The 14,868-nt window shown below is 35.1% G+C and overlaps 1 protein-coding gene across 6 annotated transcripts in view; it reads right to left on the bottom strand.

The window, feature by feature from the left end:
• The window catches only part of AFG2A (AFG2 AAA ATPase homolog A), a 343,140-nt gene that overhangs the window by 310,329 nt on the left and 17,943 nt on the right, over positions 1-14,868 (bottom strand). For all 6 annotated transcript variants that reach the window (XM_025874137.2, XM_073892232.1, XM_025874143.2 and 3 more), the window contains exon 9: positions 13,727-13,982. In XM_025874137.2, the coding sequence (XP_025729922.1) occupies positions 13,727-13,982 (256 nt within the window). The remainder of the gene's footprint in view (positions 1-13,726; positions 13,983-14,868) is intronic.

Below are 14,868 nucleotides of genomic sequence, written 5' to 3'. Positions count from 1 at the left end.
AAGAAGAGCAAATTTAAAATACAACTAAAAAAAAAAGAAACCATTTGCAATAATCACAAAAATGATATATTAGCTAGAAATTAACCTAACAAAGAAACATATAAGACCTCTATGGAGAAATTTTAATAAAGAGGAAGATATGAATAAAAGAGTGACATTCCAAGTTCTTGAATGGGAAAACAATACCATAAAAATATCCATTAATTCAAAACAATCTACTTATTTTAAATGCAATCCCAATCAAAATGCCAAATGTATATTTTTGGTAAATCAGAATAAACTTTCACTAAAAATAGGATTGAAGAATAAAGGTCTATATATAACTAAGTCAACAACAATGCAAGTAAATAAGTAGCATTTATCTTACCAGATATTAAGATATACTACAATTAGTAGTATTAAAAATAGCATGTAAAAGTTATAAAAGCAAAGACACCACAATGGGACACAGGGTTCAGAGACAGATCCATAGATATATAAATTTAATATATGATAAAGCTCTGATAATCTATCACAAATCAGTGAAGAAAGCATAGAGTCTTTAGTAGTTGGCAACTGAATAACGGGAAAATTGGTTCATTGTGTGACTCCCTAGGCACTGGGTCTCTAATGAATTATCCCCGTAGACAACATTTCATACATGCTGACTCAACTCACTGCTGGAGGAATTAAACATGTCCTATGTGTCTTCACTAGGAGAGAACTCTTAGAAGTTTGTACCAAGTTTCTTCCACACTTTGCCCCATGTGCCTTCTCCTTTTGTTGACTCTTCCTTGTATCCTTTACATCATAATAAGTCACAGTAGTCAGTATAACTATATGCTAAGTCCTGTGACTCCTCCTGGTGAAGCATCAAACTTAGGCATGGTCATAGTGACCCCAAATATGTAGACAAATACAAATGAATAAGAATTGTATAAAACAACGTTTGGGGGGTAAAGAGAATCAAAGTATTCCCAAAGTGTTTGTACTGTTCTTGCATTAATCTCTAATAAGCCAAGGAGACATAATATAATATATAGGATAACCACTAAAAAAATTTAAAATATATAATGAAAAAGATAACAGGAAGAAGATAAAATAATAAAAATACTTGCCTATTCCAAGAGAAGGCAAGAAAACGGGGGGGGGGGGGCGAACAGAAAAGGTGGGACAAATAGAAAGAAGGCAGATTAAATCTAAATATTTAAGATATCATCCAAATTCAAATGTATTAAATACGTGATTTAAGACTGACAGCACAGATGGATTAAAAAAATAACCCCTCCCCCAAGTAAAAAAAACCCAAATTTGTGCCATTTATAAAAGATGTATTCTAAAAATACAAAGATGGGAAGGATAAAGAGGTCAAAGAAACAGAACAGAGAATTCAGAGTAAACTCAAACTCTTGATTTATGACAAAGGTAACACTGCAGAGCAAGGAAAGACAGATGCTCATTTCGCTAACTGGTGCTGGTTAAAACTGATTATCTACATGGAAAGAGTGTATAAATTATAGATGGTAATGTGAAAGGTAAGACAATAAAACATCTTTAGAATTAAAGAAGATAATATAAAATATTCATGACATTGGAATTAACATAGATTTCTTTTTTCTTGCTTTTTTTTTTTAAGAGAGAAACAGAGTGTGTGAGCAGAGTGGGGCACAGGGAGAGAGAATCTTAAGCAGGCTCCATGCCCAGCACACAGAGTGAAACTCAGGGCTTGATCTCACGACCCCGAGATCATGACCTGAGCCAAAATCAAGAGTCAGATGCTTAACCAACTGAGCCACCCAGGTGCCCCGACAGATTTCTTAAAAAGAATTCAAAAATCACTAGTCACAAGGGAAAATACTGATAAACTAGTTTCGTTATATTTATATACATTATAATAAATGTATTACATATAGTCACAAACTTCTGTTCCTCCAAAGACAATATGAAGAGAATAAAAATCAGAAGACATTAAAATATACATATATATATATCCAAAGGTCTCATAACCAAACTACATTAAGAATTCCTACAAATCAATGATTTTTTTAAAAAAACAACACAATGGAAAAGTTGAATACATACCTAAATAGTAAAAAAGGTTCCGTGAATTGTCTATACAGAAGCCTTTATTAGTCTTAGTATCAGTGAGGACTTAGTAAATAAGTTGACTTGTGTGCAAAATATACTACTTTGCACAGTATGTATTGTGTATATGATTTACAGTCCTCACAGTGAGTTTTCAGTTTTCAGAATATGTTTATACAAATGGATATGTTTGGTATGGGACTGGGAGTGAGAAAGAAGGAAAGAACAGGACTTGAGGAGAGATAAGAGCATTCCTTATGTTTAATTAATGTGAAAGTATTTTTTAAAAAACAGTTCTCGATAAGAGAAGCACTATGCCATACCTGCATTACTTACTTGCCAATTCAGTTACAGTTCATATTAAAGTAAGGCAACTATTAAAATACTATATCACGAAGCCACTGAGAAAATATATATTCATCAACCACAAGTTACTCCTTCACGGGCACTCTTCTTCAATATTAATTCATTTATTCACTCATTCAAAATATTCACTGAGTACCTCCTAAACATAATTTATTCAACAAATGTATTGAGCTCTTACATGTACAAGTCCACAAGAGCAAGAAGCAGATAAGATTCTCATAGTCTAACAGTTTAAAAGAGAAGACACATAATAGCAATTATTATAAACTGTGCTGAATATTATGACATGGAAAGAACAAAGTGGTACAAAAACACATGTCAGGGACATCTAACCCAGTTTTGTGGGATTAGTGACAGTTTGGGGTTAGACAATCCAGAGAAATCATTTAGTATATTCTTCTATTTCACAAATGAAGAGAGACTAAAACGTGGGTCCAACCTAGTCAGACCTGAAAAATGAGCTGATATTAAACTGGTAACGTGAGAATTGAGGCCACAGAGGCAGCAGAATATTCTAGGCAGAGGGAATAGTATACACAAAGGCATGGGGACAAGAATTAGCATAACTTTAGAGATTATGAGGCCCTGTAGAACAATAAAAGACAAAACCCCTGTCCTTAAAAGAATTCACACTTAGAAACATAAAAGAACATGTTTTAAATAAACCTAAATCCATTTCTATTAATCTGTTTACAGATATTTGAGAAGACAACACGCAGCACTGTCAGAAACGGAAAAAAAAAAAAAACCAATATGGAGGGGCGCCTGGGTGGCTCCGTTGTTAAGCGTCTGCCTTCGGCTCAGGTCATGATCCCAGGGTCCTGGAATCCGGCTCCCTGCTCGGTGGGAAGCCTGCTTCTCCCTCTCCCACTCCCCCTGCTTGTGTTCCCTTTCTTGCTGTCTCTCTCTCTGTCAAATAAATAAAATCTTAAAAAAAAAATGGAAAATTACAGATTTGTACAAGCTGTAAAAATTTAAGGGATCCATGAAATTCCTGCCATTGGCCTTCTAATTCTTTCCCAATCTAAGGTTCCATGATTCTAGACTCTATATAGAGCTATTCTATTTTATACAAATGCTTTTTGAAAATAATGTACAAGTTGAAACAGAATTTATATGAATTAAATATTAAATGTATATCAGAGCTTGCAAAAATTAAAGATCCCTGGAGCTATTATTAATGCAACCAATTCTGTCGTCCTAGATCTGCCACTAGCTCAGGTGTCACTATATAAAGCTTAGCCTCTTTGGTCATATGTTATCTCAATAATTTATTAAATGGAAAAAATAAAATATATTTTATCTAAATTATTTTTTCAGCTTTAAAATTCTATGATGCTAAGCTTAAATGACTGGACATCATCCATTCCTAGTAAGGCCATACTAGAATCTTTGCCAAGAAATTAAATTTTTAAAAAATATACATATTTTTATAAACCAGAAGTACACAATTACCTAGAGGAGCAAATGGACACATGTACACCATCAGCGAATATAGCTTAGGGCAAGCAATCTATGACATTTCCTCTCCTTACTAAGTTTAAAGTTAATTTTTAAAATGTAAACAAAAACAGAAGCAGTACATCTATGTTCTTAAAAAACAACTTTAAGAGACAAAAAACAGGTGTAGTTAATTAAACAATAAATTTGGGTCATTTTGTTTTAATTATTCTATTTTCCAGTGCTCTCAAAAGTTTTGAGAATGGAAAACAAGACACAATGAAGAAGAGTCAAAATGCCTCAGGCAAGCCTAATGCCAACACATTCTTTCCAGTCTAAAACATGTTCCCCCTCAAGCTCTGCATCACTATCCAGAAATAATCACTTCCGGATAAGAGCAATTACTCTAAATTCATGTTCTTCAAAACCATCTGCTCCAAATTCAATCAACAAATATCATCTTGCCTTACACATATGGAATCGACAATTTTATACCCAATGCTTACTAAATAATGACATTATTTTTGAGACTGCAATTAAGTTCCTTCATTGGAAACTAACAATGAGCTTAAACTGATCACAGGAATAATAATGCTTTTCAGAATTACTACCTACCCTACAGACATTTAATTATATGACAAAGTAACATGAAACATGGCATCTGGATGTCAGATTTGAATTATAAAAGTTGAACGTAAAATTTCCTCAGGCACATGAAGACTGAAAGCAACTACAATAAAATCTAAGTCTCCTTTTTTAAAATATTTTTTTTTAAATATCCAAACTATAGAAAATTTCTGTTTTATCTGGAGTCTTTACTCTCCCTCAACTCAGTATTAAGAACAGACAAGGTGATAAGTATCACTTGATACATCACTGGGAGAGTTCCATTTCTCACTGCTCATTAATAGAAAAGAAATCAAACAAAATACCCTCAAAGAGGGTACTGTGGTTCTTTTTCTTTTTTTTAAGATTTTATTTATTTATTTGACACAGAGAGAGAGACAGTGAGAGAGAGAGATAAGCAGGGGGAGCCGCAGGCAGAGGGAGAGGGAGAAGCAGGCTCCCCACAGAGCAAGGAGCCCGATGTGGGGCTCGATCCCAGGACTCTGGAATCATGACCTGAGCTGAAGGCAGCGGCTTAACCAACTGAACCACCCAGGCGCCCCGAGGGTATTGTGGTTCTTGCTTTATTTAATCTCAAGTGATTGGTGTAATGCAGGGCTGACTGCAGAAGCCAGGTCTATTCTGAAGCCACTATCACTTTCAAAAGTTGCTTTTAAAAGTAATAGCACTACACAAGGCATACTGGTCTCAAGACCTGAATCTTGGGCCAAGATTTCACCCACTGCTTGAACCTGGATGGACCACATAGTCTGTCCTCATCTATGAAATAAGGGAATTTAGTAATGATTTCTGAAAGGGTCTTCTAGTTCTAAAACATCGAGATAAATTCACTTCACCAGTCCCAGGTTTAACAAACTTTCCTAAAAATACAGCTTTTAGTTTCAAATTTTTAATATCAAATTATTTACTTATGTTACAATGTTGAGTTAAAAAAAAAAAAGATAGTTGACTACAGCACAATTCTTATGTCAAGACAGGATGAAGATGTACGGCTTGGTGGAGTACAGCAAGGCCCAGGTCAGAGAAGAAGAACCAGGAAAATAATGATGGAATATAACCTGATCTGATTTTGACATGAGGAGGAAAAGGGGCACAGATGCGGCAAAGGCAGAGGGCAGGTCACTATATTCATCCCCTTTTTCCGGAAGGTACAAAACTCTAAATAACAACACAACATTAAAATTTAAAAAGTAGTTCACAAGTACTATCTCTGTTCCCTCAACTTTCAATCACTTCTCAATTTATTACAGTCTAGCACCTAGCCACAGGACCCCACTAGAACTACTCTCTTCCCAGGCCCCCATGATTTCCCAGGTAAGAAATTAAGCAATTGATGTCACTGTGGTCACGAATACTGTTGATCCTAGCTCCACTACTTATTTCCCATGTGATCTTAGGAAAGTTCCTTAACCTCTCCGACCTAAGTTTCCTCACCTATAAAATGACCATAACCTTATAAGGCATGCGGTGAGTTAAAAAGTGCATTAATATGTGTAAGGCAATTCAAGCAATGGCTAACACACTGGATTAGTGGTAACTAATACAATATTAATTTTAATTGCTTCCTCTCTGCAATTTCCCCTCATTTGAGTCACCATTTTCTTTCGGTTCTCTTCCCATCTCCTAGCCACTCCCCAGTCTCCTATACCAGATCTTTTGTTTCTTTTTTTTTTTTTTAAGATTTTATTTATTTATTTGACAGAGAGAGACACAGCGAGAGAGGGAACACAAGCAGGGGGAGCGGGAGAGGGAGAAGCAGGCTTCCCGCCGAGCAGGAAGCCCCATGCCGGGCTCGATCCCAGGACCCTGGGATCATGACCTGAGCCGAAGGCAGACGCTTAACAAGTGAGCCACCCAGGCGCCCCTACCAGATCTTTTCTAACAAGCCAAACACTGAATGGTGGTATTCCCCAGGACCCTTCTTCTCTCCTTATTAGCATTCTAAAACCTCCCTGATCACTTACAAACACCCAACACATACAGGGACTGTGATTACCTGTTACTCTGCAGTACTTGCCTGTGCACGCTGAGCTCTAAGAGGAGAGGGTCCAAGTCCATCTTGTTCATTGAGGCAGACCTAGCACCCAGTGCAGTGTGTGGCTCAATAAATGAATAAATGTCTGAATTCCACTTAGTCTAAGTGATTTTCATTCATTTCAATGGCTTCCATCACCATCTAACTGCTGACAGTTATCTCTAACCAAGACTCTCATCTCCAAAGCCTGCAATTCAGTCCTGTACCTCAGATAATGTAAGGATAAGGAGGGTTGGGAGGTGGAAGACAGACTGGGCAGGAAGCAGGTAACACCATAGTCCAGACAAGAGCAAAAGAAACAGTTCAGTTTTTTTTGAAAGCTCAAATTCTGAATAAATTTTGAAAATCAAGCTGACAGAATCTGATAAAGAAAGAGTAAAAAATAAATAAAAAATAACTCTTAGAAATAACTTACTTAGGCAGACTGATTTTTTATTTCTGTGATTGCTTTAATTAGGAAGAAAACCCTTCCTCAAGTTTCCTACTTTTATAGTCTTGGCAAGACAACTCAGAAAAGTTTCCACTAGTGAAGTAAATGGTATATATCACTGAGAGCTTACACAGAATCAAAACTACCACCTGTTTCTCTGAAACAAACCATTTGGCTTCAGTCATTTCAAATGAAGAACAAAAGTAATATTAAGATACCCAATTCACTGACCAAAAAAAAAAAAAAAAAAAAATTCTACCTCTTATAAAAAAAAAATCCACAGTATTTATGCAGTGTTGTTCACAACATCACACACAAAACTATCACTACATTTCATAATTACAAAACAGAGGAGAAAATTCATTGTTTCTTGAGATTTTACACTGCATAATTACTGCTTGTTTACCCAGCTACAATAATGAATAAAGATAGGATCCATTATAAGAAGCATTAATTAAAGAAAGATGATAGTGATACATCAATTTAATTTTGTTGCTCTACTGCAGGCCTGCGGCAGACTCAATGTGGAATGGGGAGGGGCAGGAAGAGTCTGCGACTCTGCCTGTGTATGACATGAGAGGTCCTAAGTTCAGCAAGAAAATCTGTCAGGGAGGCACCCCAAAACAAGTCCTATCAAATTATCTCTAGTTTGCATTTTGTTATTGATGGGCAAGACTTTTACTGATCCAAATTCAGGAAAAATTACTTCTCTAGCAAGGTAAAGGATTCTGCCAGATTTCCCTAACATCTCCTGTACTAGGATAACCAGGAATACTCCATAAAATACCAGTACTACCAAAATGAAAATAAGCATCCACCAGAGAAATGAACAAATACACACAAAATATGATTTTTTTTAAAGAGAGACAGTGACATTATGAGCTTCTGTATAAATCATAACTACTGCAGCCAGACTACATTTTTAAACCTCCTAAGAACTCTTAAAAAAATATGGTATCCCTGGTTAGCAGGTGAGGAAACAGAAAATAAGAAATTAAATGAGTAGTGTAGCATTCGAATCTACAGCTCACCATAAGCTTACCACAAAACACCATTACTTACCTGAACTTCATTTAAAAATACTGAATTTTTGCAGAATCAATATTTTAATTCTAACTTAGAAAACAACATTGGCAGAATTCAAGAAATGGTGGAAAATTTTAGAAAAATCCTTTCGTAAGAGCTGGACAGTTGCATACTTTGTACATAGTAGATCTTCCATAAATTCCTGTTAAAATAAGCTAGTGAAGGGTGGGAGAGGGGAGTAACAGATAAATATCTCTGAATTCTGGTATAAGACAGATAAAATTTTCCACCTCAAAAAAAGTTATGTTATAGTAATTAGACTCAGGATTGTTACTTAGACCTACTTAAGTGTAATAATGACAAAATCATTGTTTAAATAAGACTTTTAATTCTTCCTGTCTGTGATGCTATCTTATCAAGGCCCAAATATTTGGTATGAACATGTTGAAATGATATGTAATCAACAAGGATGCTAAAGATAAATTCTTAGGATGTGAAGCAAGTACTTCCTTTCACTGTAAACAAAATGACTGAGTCCACTTCTTGAAGAAATCAAGCTCTATTTATATTCACTCTCCTGAAATGGCACAGGCAGCCTTAGAAGGATAAGTTTATAATAAATCCCTATATTTGGAAAACATTGTTGCTAAGCATCTTCTAACATTCAGCAGAGTTTATATAATTCATGTCTCTGCTACATAATTAACATTTCATGTTTTCCAAAAAAGTGTGGTATGCTTATCTATGTTGTTAATTTAAAACATTATAAATTTTGAAGGAATTAATAAAAGGCTATGCAACTAATCAATTAGAAAGGCAGCCTAATCCCAGGAAGAATACAAACATAGACATTAAATGTCAGGATGTGTCAGAGTTGAACTTGTAAACAACTTGTCCACTTGAGATAAAACATTTCAAAATGCAGCTGCTCTTTGCTTAAAAAGGTGAGCTACAAAACATTAGGCTTTTGGACAAGTCACAACATATCAAACCACACTCTAGCTCAAAAATTAATTATAAAAAAAAACATAACATTTGAAAGTAAGTTTCACACCCAACGCTCAACATTAAACATTGTATCTGCTCAGATAAAAGATCCAAGTGTTGAAAGCAACACTACTGTAGTATTTCCAATTTTCACATTCATTATGGAAACAAAAGATACAGAAAATATTTAGTAACACTGGAATAAAAAATTAAAAAACTAATATAAGCACACTGTAGAAGATGAAGTATTACTCTCACAAACTATGGAATGGACTGTAAACCTTCTAGCCTCTGGAAAAGCATGCACAAATATATTCTACAGGGACTTTGATCTTTTGTATTAGTATCCCACAAACAATAACCTTTAAATTACAAAAACAATGGGAAACATAATTCACTTAGGTCATATGAAATTCTGAACCACTTCAATGTATGCTATTATTAGACATCTGTGTACCACCCTTTGTTAAAAAGGGCAAGGTTTCTCTGGCTAGAAGGCAGTCCAAGAAGAAGAAAAATCATCAGAGAGCCAATGCACAAAAAACTCAAAGAACACACAGGTCCACAAATCTTAAGCAAGCAAACATTCTAGGAAAAACATATATCTATATTTTTATTTGTATTCTTGTTAATTCTTAACTGTTCCCTTAACTGTAGCTTTTCTATCTTTCAGAATTGTCATTTTAAAGTTTTATTCAGAACCATTATATGTACCTACAAGACAAACTTAGACATTTATTTTCTCCTAGAAGGAGAGTTAAATGATATAGTTCAGAATAGTACATTACTGTCACATAAACACTCTGGGAAAAACTCAACACCTCAGAGGTTGGCGGAGATTTACAGTCTCTAAATTTATCCAGTTATTTAAATCAGTTACAGTCTCCAAAAATCAGCGTTAGTGGGCCAAGATCACTGCTTCTCAAAGTATAGACCCTGCACCCACAGCATTGGTATCTCCTATAACTTTATAGAAATGCAAATTCTTGGGCCCCACCTGGACCTAACGAACCTGTAGGATGGGGCCCAGAATTGTGTTTTAACAAGCTCTACAAGTGATTCTTAGACAGGTTTAAACTGGAGAACTACTGGTCTAAACCAATAATTTAGAATATTTGCTCACAGCAACTGCAAGATTGGCTGCTTTAAAATCAGTTGGGAAACATAAATACTGGCTCCAGTTCCCTACTTCCCTTAATTAAACATGGAGAGGCAATGTGTGTATAGCTTCGCAGGTGAACCCGATGCATAATGAGGTTTAAGAACCAATGTCCTAAGTTAGTGGCTCTCAAAGTGTGGTCCCCAAACCAACAGCATCGGCTGGGAACTTGTTAGAATTCACAAGCAGCAGCCAAGACTGAATCAGCAACTCCTGGAGTGGAGCACGCCCAGCAATCTGTTTTACTAAGGTCTCCAGGAGATTCTGATAAATGGTGAAGTCTGAGAACCTCTGCTCCAGGTGATCCATCCTGAATGGAGAACATATGAAATGAATGTGGATTTCGTGAAGAATAAGTAGGAGACTAGTTCAAATTTACCACAGAGCTGAGTTTATTCTTCTTATGTTCAATACATACATCATAATATATGGAGATACCCATGTGTTCAGTATGTAGGATACGCTTATGTCTATGTGTAATCCTACTATTTTTAATGCTTATCGAGTTTTAGAGTTGTTTTATCTTTCCTTTTGAGTTGCACTATTAACCAAATTTATAATTTACTCATGTAAAGTCCATAGGCAGAAATTATAAAATTGTTTCAATCAGAAAATGCAGTTAACTTCACAACTGACACTAGTCTGCTTTGTGGCATTATCTCTAAGAATGCTGGGGAAGAAAGCCCTGACTAATCACTTATGTTTAAATTATTCAGAAAAACAGGTACAAAAGAGAACACAATAAAGGGCAGAAATGTCAGGTGTAGGAAGAAAGTAGCTAGTAAGGCCAGCACACATTTAGTAAATAACTTGGGTATTTATTTTCCCCTTTCCTTTTTCTAATCCTTCCTATCCTTTCCTTTTGATTTCCCCCCTTTCTCTCTTGTCCTCCCTTATATCTAGGGAATATCATATTTACAAGAACACTTAGATATCATCTGCCACAACTGCCTAAATCTACCAATAGAGAAAACTAAGGCTCAGATAAGGCAAAGAACGTGCCCAAGATCACAAGCCTAATTTTAAAAGCAGGTCTGTCCAACTCTCACAATCTGTTTTCTACTACATTCCCTGCTTCTTTAGAAAAATGCCTTGCAAAAAAATTCTAGTACACTGTTCTTAAACTTTATTCTGCTATATAGAGAATGATACTACATAACACAACATACGTAAGTATTTAAGACAGTATACACAAAACCACATACTTTCCCTACTGGACACTTTATTTATAATGCTAATCTTTTTAAAAACTATCTTCTCATAAACCAATTCATTGCTAGACTAGAGGAACAAAGAAAATCAGTTCAATACTGATAATTTGAAATTACTATTAAGTCATATTAACAGAAGTTAATATTTATTTACTGCTCGTATGTGCCAAGTATACCCCACATATCTATCTATCTATCTATCTATCTATCTATCTATCTATCTATCTATCATCTATCTATCTTCAGGTTGAAGGCCCCTCTCCATCCTTCCTTCTGATCCGCTCACAACTTTTCCAATTAATGTAACATAGTAAAGGGTGAAATCTCTCAAATCTTCTTGTCATCCTCCTAAAATTCTTGGGGGTACTATAGTGCCCATGAAAGTAGATGGTCCTATTTACATCTAGTATGTAAATTAGATTATCGCATTTCCCCTCAATGTCTTAGGACAAAATTTATGGACTATACTTACCTTTGAAATAAAAAGTTAAATAAAAAAAGCCTTACACCACTTTGACAAAAATGTGTGTTTTATGATTTAATTTTGATGCAGAGCACAGATTTGGAATAAAATGACCTTAAGTTTATACCCTAACTCTGCCACATACCAGCTAGGAGGCCTCTCCTGAGCGTGATACTTATATCACAGGGTTGATGTGAGGATCAGTCAAAAAAATGTTTACCCTTTCCCACCTTCTCACCACCCCCATTCTGTCTATAGGGCTTTTTTTTTAAGCTTCTTCTTGGATATGATTTTTTCTAAATAACCACAGCATTTCCTTTCCCCAAAGGGAAAATCACTACATTCTCCATAGTTTTATGAGTACATATTTCACTGTGTAAGTAGTTATTCACAAATCTCTTTCTTTCATCGGACTGTGTGTTTCTGGACAGCAAGAATCCCAGAGCCTTCTAGAGTGCATGAAATATATGAGAAAGTAAAAAAAAATGTCTGATAAAGGATACTGAAGAATGAATCCTTGCCTAGATGGGCAAGTCCAAAGCAATACCTACATAGCAATCCACATTCTTCATTTTCACCTAACGGAATGAAGGAAGCAAAGTTATCCACTGATAATTCTGCTTCTTGATTGCTAAGGAATTCATTTCCATGACTAAATCCACAATTTCTTGCAAAGCACAAGAAACTAGTTAGAAAGGGACCTGTCCTAGACTAAAATGCCCCAAAAGAATATTTACGTTTGCCTTGTAATCTACATAACCTATAGTTTTCCCCAATTGTGAGTCCTCTAACATGGAAATTGTGATAGTGCTCAAAAAGAATAAAACAAAACTGATTTTCTCCAACAAGAGTAAGATATTCAAAGACCCCTAAATATCCCTCCCAAGTTTTCTTTTCCAACCTGTTTTTTGTTCTATATTCTCTTCTCTGCACATTTAGAGCCAGATTAGAAAGATGAAAGGACTTAAGGAAGGGTTTTTAAAGCCTACTATATTAACTATGAATCAATAATTTGGAAGAAGTTACCATATTTCTATACTAAAGCTCTAAAATAACTAAAGTTCCAACTCAAAAATTCAATTTCTTCCACTACCTAAAAGGGCTAAACTTTTTTAAAAATATCTTTTATAATTGTTGGATAGGTCACAAACTGGAACAGCCTTTAGAGGTTACCAGAAAATAAACACATCCTCTTAGGACCAAAAAACAAACAAACAAAAACAAAAACAACAATCAGGTATTTTTTCAGTAAATTCTTATTTGCCTGATGAAATATTTCAATAGCTTATAAAAACTGCCCTGATTTGAATACATTTTTCATGGTTAAAATTACTCTGAAAAATTACACAAATGTTAAAACGTCTTAAGGGTTTCCAAAGCAAAGACAAGTTTATGCCGTGGTGAAGTTCTTAAAGTCAAAGAGTCAACTGATTAATAACAGTCCTTATACATTTTCAGACTTAAACAACACCATCACATACTCTGAGGCATAGAATTCTTAGATTTTGCTAAGTACTTTTTCAGCACTTGAAAAAATACAAAGCTGCTCCTTAAGGAAAATTTTGATCCTCCTGTAGGCACTGCTCCCTAATTTCCATAGCACAATATCAATAAATAGTTATCATTGATACTGCCGTTAAGGCATCTGATGATACATATGTATGTGTGTGTCTGTGTGTACTTAGGAAAAGTGTGAAAGGATATATGCTGTCATAGTGGTTACCTTTAGGAGGTATGAGTGATTTTTATTTCTTTTTTATAGTTTTCTGAATTATCTACTTTTCAATAAATATATATTTTATGATAAGAAAAAAATTAGCTATTTCCATTAAGAAATAAGATATAAATTGTAAGTATGTAAATAAACCAGATTTATGAAGCCCATCAATACAGACTCACAATAGCAAAGCACTCTCACCTGCTTCATTACACAAGGCTTTCAAGTCTGCTCCAACGTATCCATGAGCACTATTTGCCAGCTGTAACAGTTCAACTTCAGTGAGCAAATGGGGTACCCTTTGAAGCAGTTTCTGGAGAATATCTAGCCGATCTGCAGCATTAGGAACTCCAATCTCAATCTCTTTATCAAATCGTCCAGGTCTTCGAAGTGCAGCATCTAAGGCATGAGGGCGATTTGTGGCCCCAAGGACCAACACCTGTCCTTCACTTCCTTCCTTACAAAATAAAATGAGAATAAATTACACATTCTTCTAATATATATATGTGTGTGTGTGTGTATGTGTGTGTGTGTATATATATATATATATATATATATATATAGGCACTAGCTATATAAACAAGATCTAAGTGCCCAGGCTGCTAAGTCTTATCCTTTACACTTTAATTACTCACCCCACATTTGCCTAAGTTCAGCCTAAATACTCCCTCACCTAGAAAATTTTCCACTACATACCTTTCCAACTACAGTAAGTGATGTCTCTCCCACCCTTGGCATCTAAACTTCACCATTTCGTAAATAGGAACATATAACATCCTACCATACAGTTGTTCTAATTTGTTTAAGTTGCCTTTTTCCCCTACTTTAAAGCAAAGACTATGACCTGCATATTATTCAAATAGAACAAGGCTCTATTATACAGTTGTCTAAGAAATCTTATTCATATATGGACTGTACTTTTTTATTCTGATAAATGCTTAAATTCTGGGAAATACAGACGATATAACCAACACCTGAGTATCAGCCACCCTTGAATACATATGAATTTTTCACATAGGAATGAAATTTGAAACAACAAATTATAAAGAACTAAGATAATGATCAACCATCTGTGAAAATTATCCAACATTTTATTCTGATGACCCACGTATAATCTCACAGAGACAAGCTTAACTGACATGTGATTCAAAGTAAGGAAACTCAAACCTATTCACTTATACTGGCTGTGCCAAGAGAAAATGCATGGATTACAATAAATCCATGAATTATTTATTTAGAAGACAAATACAGGCCCTTAAGCATTTTCATACTAAAACATCCATGTCACATGCTTCCACTCCTGCGCATAGGCAAAAACACAAGTCCACAGCAGACCTATCCCA

This window comes from Callorhinus ursinus, unplaced genomic scaffold (assembly GCF_003265705.2).
Source record: "Callorhinus ursinus isolate GAN/ISIS: 27379988/994484 unplaced genomic scaffold, GSC_fseal_2.0 scaffold4, whole genome shotgun sequence".
NCBI classification, from domain to species: Eukaryota; Metazoa; Chordata; class Mammalia; order Carnivora; family Otariidae; genus Callorhinus; species Callorhinus ursinus.
Note: the sequence above shows the minus strand (reverse complement) of the source record. Positions and strands in the feature narration are given on the sequence as shown.